At 42.9% G+C, this 18,039-nt stretch overlaps 1 protein-coding gene across 5 annotated transcripts in view; it reads left to right on the top strand.

The window, feature by feature from the left end:
- The window catches only part of LOC134353102 (serine/threonine-protein kinase PAK 3), a 253,885-nt gene that overhangs the window by 188,962 nt on the left and 46,884 nt on the right, over positions 1-18,039 (top strand). For all 5 annotated transcript variants that reach the window (XM_063061005.1, XM_063061007.1, XM_063061004.1 and 2 more), the window contains one exon: positions 6,815-6,931. In XM_063061005.1, the coding sequence (XP_062917075.1) occupies positions 6,815-6,931 (117 nt within the window). The remainder of the gene's footprint in view (positions 1-6,814; positions 6,932-18,039) is intronic.

Below are 18,039 nucleotides of genomic sequence, written 5' to 3'. Positions count from 1 at the left end.
AAGATGAGTTTTGGGTGAATGGACAGTGATGGGTAAACGTGGCTATGTAAGCAAAGGCCTGAGGTGTAGGCTTCCAAATGAATCAAAACAGCTCAAGCATACTGCCAATATGAATCATTATTATACGTGAACTCTTGCTAGGCTCTGGGATTAAAATTAGAGCAATTCTGTTTGAACTCTCCTTGCTGTAAGAATGAAAATGCACACTAAGGGAGCTAAGGAGGAAGCAATTTTCAACGGAAGTGAATAATTTCTTTAGCCAAAGAGTGCTGAATCTGTGGAATTCGTTGCCACAGACAGCCGTGAAGGCCAAGTCATTGGGTATGTTTAAGGCAGAGACTGATGGATGCATGAACGGATACAGGGAGAAGGCAGGAAACTGGGGCTGAGAGGGAAATGGATCAGCCATATTGAAATGGCACAGCAGACTCAATGGGCCAAATAGCCTAATTCTGCTCCTATATCTTATGGTCTAACTTGATTTCTCCCCCCCCCCCCCACAAGTCAAGTGGAATTCTGCAAATATGTGCAAGGGTCTTATTGCTGGCTGATGGTCACCATGTGAGTAACTGAGCTTCACTCCGTTTTTCTTCCAAATGATGTGCCTTTTTAACTCTAAATTCAGAGTCTCCTTAAGAGGCAACAGATCCTTTTTATCTCTGGTCTTCTGCTCTTTCCCGTTTGACCTGATTTTTTTTTAAATTTCAAACAAAATTTCTGAAGTCTGATTCAATTGTGGCTAAAAAGCAAAAACAAACTGCAGGTGCTGCAAATTTAAAATTAAAAACAGAAAATACTCAGTGCTCATCATGTCAGGCCACAGCTGTGAGAGGAGAAATAGAGATGACACTTTAGGTCAAAGACTGTTTGGCAGAGCTCAGAAAGAGACAAAAGAAGCTTGTTGAGCTGCAGGGTCGGTGGAGCGGGGGGGGGTGGGGGGGAGTGGGAATGTCTCTGAGAGTAAAACTGAGCTGACAATGGGGATAAGCTATTCAACAAGGTGATCTGGGAGCAGTTAAGAGAGTGAGAACCTAGACAAAGCAGTGAGCGAATTGTGAAATGCAGAGCAGGGATGCATGTCCAGCAAGGCCTCTGCTCCCAGAGGTATAGCAGTCTAACCCTTCCTTCCCACATAACTCTCCATTTTCTTTCATCAATATGCTTATCTAAGGATCTCTTAAATGTCCCTGATGTTTGTTTTTCTCGGTTCCATCACCCCTTGCTGCATGTTCCACATATCGACAACCCTGTGTTTAAAAAAAACTGCCTGTGATATACCCCTTATATTTCTTCCTTATTTTCAAGAGCTAAAAAGGGTGGGGGGGGGAGGGGAGGAACAAATGAGCTGAGCCAATATCAAGTTACCAGAAGTATTTGAATTTCTGTCTGTATCAGTAGCCCATTTGCAATATTGGTTCTGCTTGTTTGTGGTGACCTACTGGACATGTTGGCTGTTCTGCGCCTCTCAATTCCCTATATCCTTTTGTCATAGTCACGTGTTTATGTTCTGTTGTTTACAGCTTGTCCCCGTGGCTATCCTGATTCTGGCTACTTTTCTTCCCTTCCCAGTTCTGACGAAGATTCTACTACAGGAAACTTTGACCCTGTTTCTCTTCCCTAAGCTGTGGCTGGACCTGCAATTTTTATTTTTATTCCAGTTGTGGATATTTGGCTGCAAGGCCGTGTGGAATTTCACGTGTACATTTGGCATTGGTGCTCCTTCAAAGTGATTTTGAATAAATGGCTCCTTTTTATAGGGAAAATTAATGGAACCCTCAAGGCATGTAGCTTATTTTTGAAACAGTACCAGCAGACTCTGAAAGGCATGAGCAAAATACCGCTGATGCTGGAGGGTTGAAATTAAATCTGAAAATGGTGGGAAAGCTCAGGCAATTGTGGGTGGAGAGAAATAGTTGATATCTCAGGTCATTAACCCTCCTTCACAGTGTGGAATCTATATACAATGATACCACCATCTTCCTTTCCCCTCTTTCCAAACTGGATTCTTTCGTTGGATTTAACTGGATAGTTCAGTCTATAGTGTTGAAAAGATTAGTTGCAGGGGCTTTAATTGGTATCAAACTAGTGGAGGTTGCTGGAATATAAAACAATTTAGCTAATGTATTAATCTTCATGATGCATTCATTCTTTCAATTCTTTCATTGTAAATGATTGGTATGATGGCTTGATAGTTGGGCTGATGGCTCTTTAGAAGATTTTTTTTCTAATTAGGAAACCAACAATGGATTGAAGCAGGTGGGCAGGAGCAAACTTCATAAGGAAGCTGAAGGCATTTCAGACGGGGGCATTTGCAGAGAGACTCCTGTCCTCCAAACGAGTTTGATTGAAATGATATTAGTTACCTATTATAAGCAAGTCAGATCTAACGGTAGCACGCAAGCTGATGCATTTCCTGTCACTTTCTCACCATTGTCACTGTACCTGAGGGACAGAGAACAATGGCATTTCATAAATTAGTGGTATATAAAGCAATGGGATAAAGTATAATTTCAATATCTATCTAGAGATGTGGACTGACTTTCAAAACAATACAGCAAATGAACAGGCCCATTTGCCTACATGTAGTCCCTATCCCTTCATTCTCTGCATATTCATGTGTTCTACATGAGCCTCTTAAATGCCTGTAGGGTTTAAGAACTTTTGATTCTTTGAGGGTCAAAGATTACATGTAGGGGGAAAATCTATCCACATTTTGTATGTGTTCTATCTCATATAGCTTTCTAAATTCCATTTGCAGAATTCAGCATTTTACCTGAAACTCTTGTGTGAATAGAAATTTACCTTTGCTTACTGATGACTTCCTAGAATCTGCTGCCTTCTGCACTTCCTTCTCAGCTTTTTGTCTTTATTAGAAACAATTATTAGCCTGTACTTACACCCTTCTAACATTCAAAAAGCACATTTATTCCTTCAGTATTAATTTGATTTTCTTTGCTTTAGGTATTCCAATTGGTCTCAGGTTAGCAGGGCCCTTTCCATAAATGAAAATACTGAATGCTGTAAATATTCAGCAAGTCAGACAACAACTGCAGAGAGAGAAATGGAGTTTTGCATTTCAACATACTTTATCAGACCTCAGAGAAGATAGAAACCACAGGTGCAGAGAAAGGGGAAGAGCAATGGGAATGTCTGTGATAGGATGGAAAACAGGAGAAACTGAATAACACAATGTGACTGAGAAGGTGTCGTGAAGGATTGAAAACTGATTGATTGGAATGGAAGAGATAAGATGAGCAAGAATGGAGAATGGGGGGGGAGCAATGCTGAAACAGTGAGACAAAAAAAAACACTAGAGCTGTTGGAAATCTGAAATATAAGAAAGCTGGAAATATTAGATCCATGTGACCTGCTAAGTATTGCCAAAAGCTTTTCAACTTTTACTTAAGTATTCCAGTATTTGCAGATTTTTCACTTTTGAATAGCTCTCATCATCTTGGTTCTTCCCTCTTCAGCCTCTGCTTGCTCTGACTGGATTTATACCTTTATCTTTCCAGGAAATAACTAATAAATGGTTATGGGAGGGGGAAATTGGCTTTAGTTTGACAACAGAGAACAAAAGTGAGAATTGTGAGACAGATCTTGTATTTAAATTTTCACATTTCCTCTAAGGTAGATAGCCATTTGGCCCATAGAATACTTACTGGCTTTCAGAGTATTCCAACCAATCCCATTCCTGCACATTTCCATGTAGCCTGTTCTCTCTTGCGTACCCATCATTTTCCTCACCGCACATCCCCTGATTTCTCATCCTCAGCCTGCACTCACGATAATTTACAGTAACCAGGCAACCTACCAATTGGCACACCTTTAGGACGTGGGAAGAAAGTGGAACATCCTGGGAAATCCCACATGGTTACAGGGGGAGAGGCAAACCCCACACGCAAACATTGGAGCGATTAGGCTGCAGCGCCACGTGCTTCATGATCATGCTGCCCAAGTTAACGTGGTAATACATCTTGAATTAAAATCAATAAAGTTGTCATTTTCTGAGTCTGCAAGAAAATCCCTACACAAAAATAGATCTCAAGGTAGAATATGGTGAGATACACATACTTGGATAATAAATTTACATTGACATGGAATATACATTGACTTGAGACAGCAGACAGTATATCATCCTTTCTGCAGAAATGTCATTGAAAAAGCAAATAGTCAATTAGCAAGGAAACACATGGCCTGGTTTTTGAGTGGAAACTCACTTTGGTAAACACACAAAGATTTTGCAGTTGCTAGAAATTCAGGACAATATGCACAACATGCTGGAGGAACTCAGCATTTTAGGCAGCATCTATGGAAATGAATAAACTGTTGATAATTCAGGCCTAGACCCTTCTAAAGGACGATGCCAGAATAAAAAGGTGGGGTGAGGGGAAGGAGGACTAGCTAAAAGGTGCTAGGTGAAGCCAGGTGGGTAGGAAAGGCAAGAGGCTGGAGAAGGCAGAATCTCATAGGAGAAGGAGGTGAACCATGGGAGAAAAGGAAGGAGGAGGGGCACTATGGGGAGGTGACAGGCTGGTGAGAAGAAGAGGTGGTGAATAGAAGAGGGAAGGGAGTAGATAAAAATTACCAGAAAAAGAAATTAATATACATGCCTGCAGATTGGAGGCTACCTAGACAGAATTTGAGGTGTCGCTCCTCCACCCTGAGAATGGAGACAACGGACTGACATGCCAGAACAGAAATGGGGATAGGAAATAGGATAGTTGGTCACTGGGAAATTCCACTTTTGGCAGATGGAATGGAGATGCTCGACAAAGTATTCCTCCATTTTACATCAGGTCTCACCAGCGTAGAGGAGGCTGCATTAGGAGCACCGGATACAGTAATTGACCCTGAAAGACTTAACAGGTGAAGCCATATGGACCTCGCCTGGAAGGACTGTTTGGAACTCTGAATGGAGGTAGGGGAGGAGCTGAATGGGCAGGTGTAGACTTGCCAATTTAGAGGAGGTCGCATTGGGTGCGCCAGATACAGTAGACGACACCAACAGATTCTCACTTTTGTGTTTTCTCTCCTCACCATCTCAAAGGTACTCGACAGCACGTGAGGTTTTTTATTCTCTCATCTATTTGAAGCTGCAGTAGTTGGGCAGGAATCATTGCAGACAGATTCTCTTGTCGACTGTCCTTAGCAGTATTCCCTTGTATGGGCGTGGAACTGCCATCTGTGGTATGATTGAGCTTTTAGCATCACCTTCCAGAAGGCAGGATTTAAAGGCAGCAAATTTGTACTATGTGGGGTTTTGTAAAGGAACTTTCCTGCCAAAATTCCTCAAAAATATCCGTGTACACAAGAGGGATTGTTGATTGGAATTGGAATACTTTTGGAGGTTACTGCCAACTTCTGTTGTTTCTCCCTTCAAGGTGCTTAAAATTGGGGTGGGGGTGGGGAGGAGTGATGGAGGTAAACCAGGGAACAAGCGTGAAGAGTTAGACCAGAAACTGAAGGCAGCTAAATTAATAAAAGCTGCTATAACTTCAGCTATCTTGGTTGAAATGTCAAACATTTGGATTTGATTCACCATCTAACACTTAGACCATTCCAAAGGTGCGTATGTAATGAACAGTGTACCCACTTAACCCTCAGCCTTTCAGTGCCAAGCAGCATAATAAGAAATAATCAGAGCTTATCCTGACATAAGATTTTGAATCTGAAACACAAGAGCTGCTCTCTTCAGCAAAATTTGGGCTCGTAAACCAGCTTTAACATATTAACACATCCCCAAGATTTCCACTGGAGCATCAGGAAAACGAAAATTGACTCCAACCAACAATGATGGCCAAAAGCTTGGTCAAAGAGATAACTTTAAAGTAATGTCTTGAAAGAAAGATGATGGGTTGAGAAAAGTCGAGTTTTAAAAAGATTAAAGATGGCCGTCACGGTGGTGTAGCGTTTAGCATAATGCTATTACAGCACCAGTGACCCAAGTTCAATTGTGCTGTTATCCTGTAAAGAGTTTGTACGTTCTCACTGTGACTGTGGGTTTCCTCCGGGAGCTCCATTTTCCTTTCACATTTCCAAAGATGTATGGGTTAGTAGGTTAATTGGTCGTATGGGTATATTTATGTGGCCTGGGTGTGTTGGGCCAGAAGGACCTATTACAGAGCCGAGTCTTGGCCGGAGCATACAAAATCAGTCAGTGCAGCTCGTGCTTTGGTATAATGCTTTGTACATGTGCATTAGCTCATTGATTAATAAAGAGATAAATAAAATGAAAGCTTACAATGCAAGCAGCTGAAGACATGGCCAACAGTGGTAGACAGATTTTAAACGGTTCATGCAGTAGTGGGCAAATTTGAAGATGCATGAATATTGCAGTGTTTGTCAAACTAAAGAACAAAGATGAGAAAGAACTTCATAGTTGAGGCATTACTGACTCAGGGCCCTAGGTATGAAAGCAAGCACACTGGGTGCATGAGGCTGGGTTTGAGTTGGAATACGGTAAACAACATTGTTTCATGTTTTCCTCCTATATATTTAGAATTGCATTCATGCTGGTTTGTGATGGTTATTGGGGTTTTACCTTCTCCATGTTTGCTTGTTCTAAAATTTGTCATTATGCAGGAAAGAATGGCTTAAGAGCAATAGAATGGTCATGACATTGCAGTCTTTGCAGGGGTACTATGTCTAAGTACTCTGTTTTCACTAAGAACCATTTTCATATCAAATTCTTGCAGCCTAGCACCATTTGAGTTCTATGTAATGAAGGGGCAATACGTGGTATTGATGTTGACTTGATTGAAGGAGAATCCAGTTTGGAAGCAGAAATATAATGTTGTTTTGTTTATCACAGAACACAAAGATAGCATCTGAGCCACCGGTTGTGCCACCTGTGTCGGAGGACGATGATGAGGATGACGACAATCTTCCCCCACCAGTGATTGCCCCTCGACCAGAACACACAAAATCGGTCAGTGCAACTTGTGCTTTGGTATAATGCATTGTACGTGTGCATTGGAGCATTGATCATATACAGTCCAGACCTGGGCTACAACAATATCTTCATCATTAAATATTTGAGAGATTAATCATATTAGTATCTCTGCATGTAATGAAATGAGAATATGGACCATGCTTTAATTGTTACCCTTGATACTTTATACTTTATTGTCGCCAAACAATTGATACTAGAACGTACAATCATCACAGCGATATTTGATTCTGCGCTTCCCGCTCCCTGGATTACAAATATTAAATATTAGAAAGATTAAAAATAGTAAAAATTATTAAATATAAAAAATTTAAATTATAAATCATAAATAGAAAATAGAAAAATGGAAAGTAATGTAGTGCAAAAAAACGGAGAGGCAGGTCCGGATATTTGGAGGATACGGCCCAGAGCCGGGTCAGGATCCGTTCAGCAGTCTTATCACAGTTGGAAAGAAGCTGTTCCCGAATCTGGCCGTACGAGTCTTCAAGCTCCTGAGTCTTCTCCCGGAGGGAAGAGGGATGAAAAGTGTGTTGGCTGGGTGGGTCATGTCCTTGATTATCCTGGCAGCACTGCTCCGACAGCGTGCGGTGTAAAGTGAGCCCACGGACGGAAGGTTGGTTTGTGTGATGTGCTGTGCCATGTTCACGATCTTCTGCAGCTTCTTTCGGTCTTGGACAGGACAACTTCCATACCAGGTTGTGATGCACCCTAGAAAAATGCTTTCTACGGTGCATCTATAAAAATTAGTGAGGGTTTTAGGGGACAGGACAAATTTCTTTAGCTTTCTCAGGAAGTAAAGGTGCTGGTGGGCCTTCTTGGCAGTGAACTCTGCTTGGTTGGACCAAGTCAGGTCATTTGAGATATTGACCCCGAAGAATTAAAGCTTTTGACCTGTTTCACTTGTGCACCACCGATGTAAATTGGGTTGTGCAGTCCGCTACTCCTTCTGAAGTCAACAACCAATTCCTTTGTCTTGCTGATGTTGAGGGATAGGTTATTATCTTCACACCATGCCACCAGGTTCTTAATTTCCTCTCTGTACTCAAACTCATCATTACCCAAATGTCAGAGGAATTAAATGTGCTTATCACATTCATTGCTGTGTGAAAGGTGAACTAAATGCATGGCAGGCCAAAGAATGGGTTTTGCAAAAGCATATCACCTCAAGTTCAGTTTATTGTCATTCAACTATGTACATGTATACTGCCAAATGAAATAATGTTCCCCCTTGTGTTGGCCCGTGGTTAAGGCGTCAGTCTAGTGATCTGAAGGTCACTAGTTCGAGCCTCAGCTGAGGCAGTGTGCTATGTCCTTGAGCAAGGCACTTAACCACATATTGCTCTGCGATGACACCGGTGCCAAGCTGCATGGGCCCTAGTGCCCTTCCCTTGGACAACATCGGTGGCGTGGAGAGGGGAGACTTGCAGTATGGGCAACTGCCGGTCTTCCATACAACCTTGCCCAGGCCTGCGCCCTGGAAACCCTTCAAGGCGCAAATCCATGGTCTCACAAGACTAAACGGATTAAAAAAAAGTTCCCTCTGACCAAGGTGCACAACACTGTACATATAACTCTCATGTCACAGAAGGGTAATATTGCCACAAATAGGTGCATTTATGACACAAGTCAAAAAGCAAACAGTATAATACGCTACTGGAGCTTCATATGTGATGGGACATGGTTGATGGCAGAGAGTTCTGTAGTTTCAAGGCCAGGGGAAAGAAGCTGTTTTCCATCCTAACAGTCCTTGTCCTAATGCAATGTACCTTCTGTATTCTATTGTGGTCAATATTATAGTAGGAGGCACAGAAGGGGAAAGGCTGAGAGTACTGTTTCTACTCAACACTAAGTATGAGTGTTCATCGTTGCTGATCAACTAGCAAAGTCAGGAAGTGGTAAGGATCAGCTTGGAGGGATTCAGCATTGTGATGAGAGGGTCCTGGTGTTGGGGCTGGACTAGGAGCCCTCACAGAGAAAGTGACAGGATGGTGTGATAGTAGTGACACTGTATCTCAACTCTGGGAGTTTGCCACAGACTTCAATTGCTGTTAATGTACAGTCTCACATTTTGCCCATGGGCACATGGGTTTCTGACTGGGCACATCAGTTCCTTCCACATCTAAAAGACATGGTGATAAGTTCAATTGGCCACTGTAAATTACCCCTTAGTACAGGGCAATTGAAGGGCAGTTGACAGGTTTGTGAGAGAATAAGTTACAGGGATGCGTGAAAATACGTAAATGGTACAGGATTAAAGCTATCTATTGGGTGCTAGCATTGATCTGTTGGGCCAAATAGCCACCTTCTGTGCAACAATAAGAATGAGGTGTATGGATTTTACTTAAAGAGCCTTCAGATGAAGTTGGGTGCCAGCCTCACTGACTGGGACAAGTCCCCTTTAAATTTCACCAAAGGAGGGCTCCAATCACAATGAAATCCTGCTTCTGCATGAGTGAACCACCCTATCTGCAGGCTGTGAACTGGGTAAATTAATTTTTTACAAGGAGCATCTGGACATGCTTTGTGTCTTCTCAAATGCCATTACTTATGCCTTTGTATGCTAACACATCATGTGCAAAGAAAGGTTAGAATGAAACTCATGGATATGTCACCGTAAGAACTATATTATCAGTTTTCTGATTTTAAAAAAATCTCTCACTTATCACATAAACTTCACACAAATTGATAGAATTTCTAGTTGTGTGTTTATTATTGAATGATTTCAGTGCCGAATAGGCCCTTCCAGCCCAGAATAGGCCCTTCTAGCCCTTTGAGCCGTACTGCCCAGCAATCTCCGGCTAAACCCGAGCCTACTCACGGGACAATTTACAATGACCAATTAGCCTACCAACTGGTATGACTTTGGACAGTGGGAGGAAACCGGGACACCCGGAAGAAACCCACGCGGCCATGGGGATAATGTACAAGCTTCGTACAGACAATGGCGGGATTGGACCTGGGTCGCTGGTACTGTCAAGCGTTGTGCTAACCACCATGTTACCATGCCACCCTATTTATAATGAAAAGAGAAAGAATTAATATGAAAAAGCATCAAATGCAATCTATCAAATTTATTGACTTGTAAATAACTGGGAGTTGTATTACCTTGAGTTGGTGCGAATACTCCCTCTGCATTTAACAAAAGGCTACTGCAATTTTCCCACCAGTATTAAAATTGCGCAAAATTACTTGTGTCCTACACTTTAAAATACACTGCCAGTTATTTTCAGTTACCAGACAAGCTGGTGTATTATCACCGGGATACAAAGGAGTGTTATATAAATAAGTGATGCAAGGCAACATTCTCCTTTCCATTATTTACCAGATGTGGCAACACACTTGCGTTTTATTGCCTTGTTTTGAATAGCGGGGTGACTTTTAGTAGCTGTACAGTAGATTTTTGCAGAACATTGCTAGAAATAAATTTCTATCCAGAAAACTAAGGCTGACTCCCCAGTGCAGTACAGTAGATGCACTGTCAGAAAAATCATCAAACCAAGCTCTTGCTCTCCCTCTCAGTTGTAAAAGATTCTTGGAAATATTATATTCTGGCCAGCAGGTATTTCTCAATAATACTACTGAGGCAAAGTACCAGATGATGGATTTTTAAATGTTAGTACTCAGTGTTCATTTCACAATAATTGTGCTGATGGTTCGTACCCAGCCCTTTTCGATATTTTAATGCTTTCACCCTGTGAGCCTGTTACTTCAACCTTTTCCCATTGTTGATACTTCATAAATTCTCAATATTAAGTTCAAGCTCAAGTTTAATTATCGTTCAACCACGTATATGTATACAGCCAACGAAACAGTGTTGTTCCCCTGGGGCCAAGGTGCAGAATGCAGTACCTACATACAGTCACACACAGCAGACAGCACATACAGTCACAAAATCATATTTGCACGAGTCCCTGAGTGGCAAGGCCTGTAGATTGATGGTACATGTGTTGTTGTCCTGGGGCCATGATTTTACAAGGATAAGAACACAGCGACTCCTCAGCTCACACTGGGTCAGACACACACCAAGGCAGTCCAACTTGTCTTCCAGGGAGTGAACACTGCAGAGCAGCACCAAAGGGAGATCCAGCCTGCAGGGACCAGCTCCTAACCCAGCACGATTCCAGCACATCCACTGCACCTCTGTTCCCTCGCTCGCTGCCTCTGGCACCTCCTCCCCTGGGTGGTTGTATCACGAGATGGCACATTCAAATTGTTAAAGCTAGGAAGAAAATAGATGTGCCCAAGTTTAGGGAAATCCAAAGCCAAAACTCAGGCTGGAATCATCTTTTATAGCCGATTGCAAGGCAGAACCATAATTTATAATAGCAGACTCCTTAGAATTCAATATTTTTACAGTGAGGGGAATCTAAATTAAATTGCTGTCCTCTCTGATAAATGTGACTGCAGTAAGGTACTTCAGAGCAAGGGCTGAGAGAGTTCATAATACAGACAGCATGCCTGCTACTCACAAGTAAATTGATCGTGCTGTCCGACAAAGAGACTGTTCGAGTAAATATTTCTGTGCTGTTCAGGCTTTGTTAGGGTTTGTGGGGAATGCTGTAGTACAGTTGACGCAGAAAGGCTTTTGTTCCTTTATGTGTGCTCAGAGTTTGACCTCCTTTCCACATCTAGCCAATCCTCACTGAGAGCGGCTGCTTGGAGGGGGGAATAAACACAGGGCATCGCCGCAAGAAATTGCCCTGCTAACGATCCCAACAAAGTATCGCCCAAGCTGCTATTGTAATCGGAAGCAACACGCGCAAAATGCTGCAGGAACTCAGCAGGTCAGGCAGCGTCTATGGAAAGGAGTAAACAGTCGACGTTTCGGGCCGAGACCCTTCGTCAGCACTGGAAAGAGAGAGTTCAGAGTAAGAAGGTGGGGGGAGGGGAGGAAGAAGTACAGGGTGGGAGATGATGGGTGAAATCGGGAGGGGGGAAGAGTGAAGTAAAGAGTTGGGAAGTTGAAAGGTGAAAGGGATGAAGGGCTGGAGAAGGGGGAATCTGATAGGAGAGGATGGAAGACCATGGAAGAAAGGGAAGGGGGAGGAACACAAGAGGGAAGTGATGGGCAGGTAAGAAGATAAGGTGAGGGAGGGATACAGGAATGGTAAACGGGGTCGGGGGACAATTACTGGAAGTTCCAGAAATCGACGTTCATTCCATCAGGTTGGAGGCTACCCAGATGGAATTTAAGGTGTTGCTTCTCCAACCTGAGTACGGCCTCATTGTGGCAGTGGTGGAAGCCATGGACTGACATGTCAGAATGGGAATGGGAAGTAGAATTAAACTGGGTGGCTGCTTCTGGTGGACTGATCGTAGGTGATCGATGAAGTGGTCTCCCAATCTACATCGGGTCTCACCGATATACAGGAGGCTGCACTGGATACAATAGGTAACCCCAATAGACTCGTAGGTGAACTGTCGCCTCACCTGGAAGGTCTATTTGGGGCCGTGAATGGTAGTGAGGGAGAAGGTGTAGGGGCAGGAATGATGCTTGTTCTGTTTACAAAGATAAGTACCAGGAGGGAGATCAGTGGGGAGGGACGAGTGAACAAGGGAGTCAAGTAGGGAGCGATCCCTGTGGAAAGTGGAGGAGGGGGGGAAGGTACTTGGTGGTAGGACCTCTGCCATTCAGGGCTCCAAAGAGTCCTTCCAGGTAAAGCAAATCTGTTGGGGTCATCTGTATCCAATGCTCCTGGTGTGGTCTCTTGTATATCGATGATGCCCGACGTAGATTGGGAAACTGCTTCTTCAAACACCTTTGCTCCATCTGCCAGAAAAAGTGGGATCTCCTGGTAGCCACCCATTTCAGTTCTACTTCCCATTCCCATTCCGACATGTCAGCCTGTGGTCTCCTCTACCGTTGTGATGAGGCCTCACTTAAGTTGGAAGAGCAGCACCTTATATTTCACCTGGGTAGCCTCCAACCTGATGACATGAACAAAGATTTCCCTAATTTCCGGTAATTGCCCCGCCCCTCCCCCCCCCCACTCCCTTCACCATTTTCCATTTCTGTTCCCCTCTCATCTCACCTCCTTACCTGCCCATGACCTCCCTCTGGTGCTCCCCGATTCCCCTTTTTCCATGGTCTTCTATCCTTTGCTATCAGATTTCTCCCTTCTCCACACTTTCTCTTTCACTAATCACATTCCCAGTTCTTCACCCCCTCCTCCACTCCTGGTTTCTCCTAACCCCTCCTACCGTCCTTCCTTGTCCCCTCCCCCACCTTCTTACTCTGACTTCTCCTCTTTCTTTCCAGTCTTGATGTAGGGTGTCAGCCTGGAACATGGACTCTTTTCCACACATGCTTCCTGGCCTGTTGAGTCCCTCCAGCATTTTGTGTGTGTGTGTGTGTGTGTGTGTGTGTGTGTGTGTGTGTGGCTTTGGATTTCCAGCATCTGCAGATTTTCTCTTGCTTACTGTAACCAGTAGCTAGGTTGGAATCTTGATGCTGCTCCTTGTATAAATGATCAAGCCTCTGAGGGAATGCATGCATTTCCCCACTCCTGCACAACAAAATATCTGTGTGTGTGTGTCTGCAAGCTTCCTTCATTGGTTATAGTCGTCTAGAATTGACAACAGAATCAATAAGCTGGTGTATTGTGTGTCCCAATCCTCCAGTAGTGAATTTGTGCCAAGACCGAACATTGGCAGTAAGTCAGAAGCAACCTAGCTAATATAACTCTCTGTCACAATGTTGATCTGTATTACTATACAGTTGAATCCTTCCAAGTTTTTTCTTTTCAATATCACTTTCTCCAGACTAGCAATAGATGTATGTGTCTGTGAATGTGGATGACAGTCTTCATTGTCACTAGTGTCCCCACATTCGCTTGATACATCCTCTTGCGTGTGGGTTGCTGTTGAAGTAGCATTCTATTAATTCCACGTTGTTCAGTCTCATCCATCTATGGTATGTTCTGCTAGGCAATTTATTGCCAGGTGGTCGGTGAGTATGTCAGGAAGATAGCCCCTAAAGACAACGTGCTAGGAGAATACCTCAGACAGCAGGCAGGGGACATGGAAATGGAAGTGGGTGAAGCAGAGCCAGGAGATCAGAGGCCATGGCAGGACAAGCCACTGCATGGGATGTATCACCGCCCGATTTCAGAGGTGGCTGACGTAAGGAAGTCCTACCGATGGCTGGAAATGGCAGGGCTGGGGGACAGCGCAGAGGCGCTGCTCATGACAGCACAAGAACAATAAAAGCATGAGGCTATCACACCAGACAAGACCCTAGATGCAGACTGTGCAAGGAATCCTTTGAATCCGTCGAGCACATAGTAGCAGGCTGCAAGATGTAGATAGGGACAGCACATACTGAATGGCACAACCAAGTTGCAGGAATTGTGTACAGGAACATCTGTGCTGAGTAGAGATTGGACACCTCCAAGTCCAAATGGGAAACACCCGAGAAGATAGTGGAGATTGACAGAGCTAAGATCCTGTGGGACTTACAAATTCAGATTGATACGCAGGTATTGGCCAACCAATCAGAAATAGTACTACTGGACAAGGAACAGAAGAAAGCAATAGTAATAGATGTGGCAATCCCGAATGACAGTAACATCAGGAAGAAAGAGCATGAGAAGCTGGAGAAACTCCAGGGTTTGAAAGAGCAGATAGAAAGGATGTAGAAGGTGAAAGCCAGAGTAACCCTGGTGGTGATAGGAGCACTTGGAGCTGTGACACCTGGACTGGGAGAGTGGCTCCAACAAATCCTGGGAACAACATCTGAGATCTTGGCCCTGAAGAGCGCACTACTAGGAACGGCGAGGACACTGTGCCGAACCCCTCGAGCTCCCAGGCCTCTGATAGAGGACCCGAGATTGAGGGGAAAAATTTACATACACACCACCCATAAGGGGTGAGGAAAAAATGAACATGCCCACGCACACAACATTTAATCATGGTAAAAAGGTACTTTCTAAGAGCACTTGACATTCTGCTGGAAGTACATTAATGTTTTGAGATCCTCGTAGTTATAAGTCAGTTCTTACAGTCACCTTTTCTTAAAAAATAAGTTGCATCACACCTATTTTTTTAATCTGTTGGCAGCTTCGATGGCAAAAAAAATCCTAGATTTATCTAAAATTACCAGAAGTCAGTTACCATTCAAAAATGAGTAATCTTACTATGGTAGAGATTAGATTGTTTCTTTTTTTTTAGTAATTTCACTGAAAGTCTTTCCTAGTTCTTTTTAACTATTTAATATTCCATGCACTTGTTAAATTTAGAGATGCAACACAGGCCCTCCGGCCTAAGGAGACGTGCTGCCAATTACACCACGTGACCAATGGAGAATTGTGATCGGATCAAAACCCTACTTGATTTAGGTTGCATGTTTGTGCTTTATAAACTTCACTTCAGGATTATCCAGACTACGAATGCATCTAAACCCTACAAGTTCTATGTGATTGATGACTGTTAACAAGACACAAAGTGATTACACACATCTGTTGGTCTAAAGTGACTTTGGTCTCATTTCCTTGGCAAATGTTTTCTCAGAAGAAGATACAAGATACTTTGCTCAGTTGAAGTACTCAAAAGTTCAAAGTAAGTTTATTATCACAGTATATAAACATCACTATAAACTACCCAGAGATTCATTTTATTGTGGGCTCTCGCAGTAAATACAAGGAAACACTAGAATCAATGGAAGTCCACACACAACAAAGATAAATGAGCAACTGGGGTAAAAAAAAAGACAAAAAATTGTGCAAGTACAAAAAAGAAAAAAAATACAAAATAATAATTAACAAATAAGTAATAAATATTGAGAACATGTTTTAAAGTCCTTGAAAGTGAGTCCGTAGGCTGTGGTATCTGTTCAGTTGGGGTGAGTGAAGTTATCCCCTCTGGTTCAAGAACCTGATGGTTGAGGGGTAGTAACTGATCCTGAACCTGGTGCTGTCGGTCCTGAGTCTCCTGTACCACATTCCTGATGGCAGCAGCGAGAAAAGAGTGTGGCTTGGATGGTGGGGGTCCTCGATGATGGGTGCTGTGTTCCTGTGACAGCACTCCTTGTGGACGTGCTCAGTGGTGGGAAAGGCTTTTACCTGTGATGGACTGGACTGTATCCACTACTTTTTGTAGGCCTTTGGAGTTTCTATACCAGGCTGAGATACAACCAATCAATATACTATCTACCGCACATCTATAGAAGTTTGTCATGGTTTTAGATGACATACTGGGTTTTCACAAACATCTCAGAAAGTGGAGATGCTGCTGTGCCGTGTTTGTAATGGCATTTGCATGGGGACTCACAGCATCTCAAATGATAAGGCCGAGGAATTTAAAATTGGTGGTCCTCTCCACCTCTGACTCCCCAGAGAGGGCTGGCTCGTGGACCTCCGATTTCGTCCTCCAGTAGATAATCAGCTCTTTGGTTTACTGCTGTTGAGTGTGAGGTTGTGTGGCACCATTCAGCAAGAACCTCCCTCCTCTGCTGATTTGTCATCACCTTTTATTCAGCCAACAACAGTGAGCAAACTTAAGTATGGCACTAGAGGTGTACTTAACCTCACAGTCATTAGTATAATGTGAGCAGAGCAGGGGGATTAATGGTGATTGTGGAGGAGATGTAGTTACCAATCCGAACTGACTGGAGTCTGGAGGTGAGGAAATCGCGGATCTAGTTGTGCAAGGAGTTATTGAGGCCTAGGTCTTGGAGCTTATTTGTTTTGAGGGGACGATAGTGCTGAATACGGAGCTGTAGTCGATGAAGAACATTCTAATATGAAGCTGGACTGTCCAGGTGCTCCAGGATTGAGTGAGGAGCCGATGAACTGGCACCTACTATTGACCTGTTGTGACGGTAGGCAAATTGGAATGGATCCGAGTCACTTCTGGGGCAGGAGTTGATGCATTTCATCACCAACCTCTCAAAGCACTTCATCATAGTGTACCTCTTCCTAGAGATGCTGCGTGGCCTGCTGCGTTCACCAGCAACTTTGATGTGTGTTGCTTGAATTTCCAGCATCTGCAGAATTCCTGTTGTTTGCGCCATCATAGTGGATGTAGGTGCTACTGAACAATAATCCAGCAAATTGTTTGAGAGGTCTGTGGTGCTACAGTATATTCACGGAGCTTAGGTTGACTGAAATCTCTGACTAGAAACTCTGAAACTTTGGCTAAGAATTTAAAACTAGCACCATTATTAGGAGCCAGAGAAGTTGCTGAGTCTTTGTCTGCTGCCATTTTACCGGATGTCAAAATACAGTTTGACCAAGTCTACCTTGCAGACATATAATTTAGTGTAGTTTGGTCAAGTTATGACTATTCAGGATATCTGAACTTGACTTATTGCATGGTCAAATTCCGAGTCATCACAAGTAATGCTACATCAAATAAATGGTAGACATGATACTTTTTTTAAAAAAATCATTTGTTTCAAATGAGAAAGAGATAAACATTCTTTGATACAGCTGAGAAATCTAATGAGATAGAGTCCATTTTCAGTTATCAGAGCAATCTTGGAAAAATTAGCCATCGATGAAAGAAAAAAATGGAGGGCTATGTGGGAGGTATGTGAAGGGTTAGATACTGATGGACTAACAATTCATTGTGTTCCTTTAACCCCTGGTATGTATTGGATTTAACTTGTCGAAGTGAATTGTTAGGCAAAGAGAATTTAAAGGTGTAAAACAAAATATTTGAAACAGGCTAACTACTTTCATCCTATTTCTTATGGGAGCATAGTCAAGCCTAAATTTTGGACATAAAATACAGTGAGAAAAAAATGAAGATTTATAACAGTTTTGATTTGATGATTCTCCCTTGTGTATTTGCCCAGTAGTGCCAAACTTATTTTTAATTATAATAATTTGGGTTCTTGTCATATGCCACTGCTTATTCCGTAAGCATATCCAATTGACAATAACATTCTGTATCTCCACAGGGGAAATGCACTGATCTTGCCTCTGCCTGTATCAAGGGTATATCTGATACAGGAATCACTTTTGCAGTTTTGAATCAGTTGTGCAAGGACGCACTTCAGAATCAGGTTTAATCTCACTGGCACATGTCATGAAACTTGTTAACTTGCGGCAACAGTACAATGCAATACATGGTAATATTGGAAAAAA

Source organism: Mobula hypostoma, chromosome 10 (assembly GCF_963921235.1).
Source record: "Mobula hypostoma chromosome 10, sMobHyp1.1, whole genome shotgun sequence".
NCBI classification, from domain to species: Eukaryota; Metazoa; Chordata; class Chondrichthyes; order Myliobatiformes; family Myliobatidae; genus Mobula; species Mobula hypostoma.
Note: the sequence above shows the minus strand (reverse complement) of the source record. Positions and strands in the feature narration are given on the sequence as shown.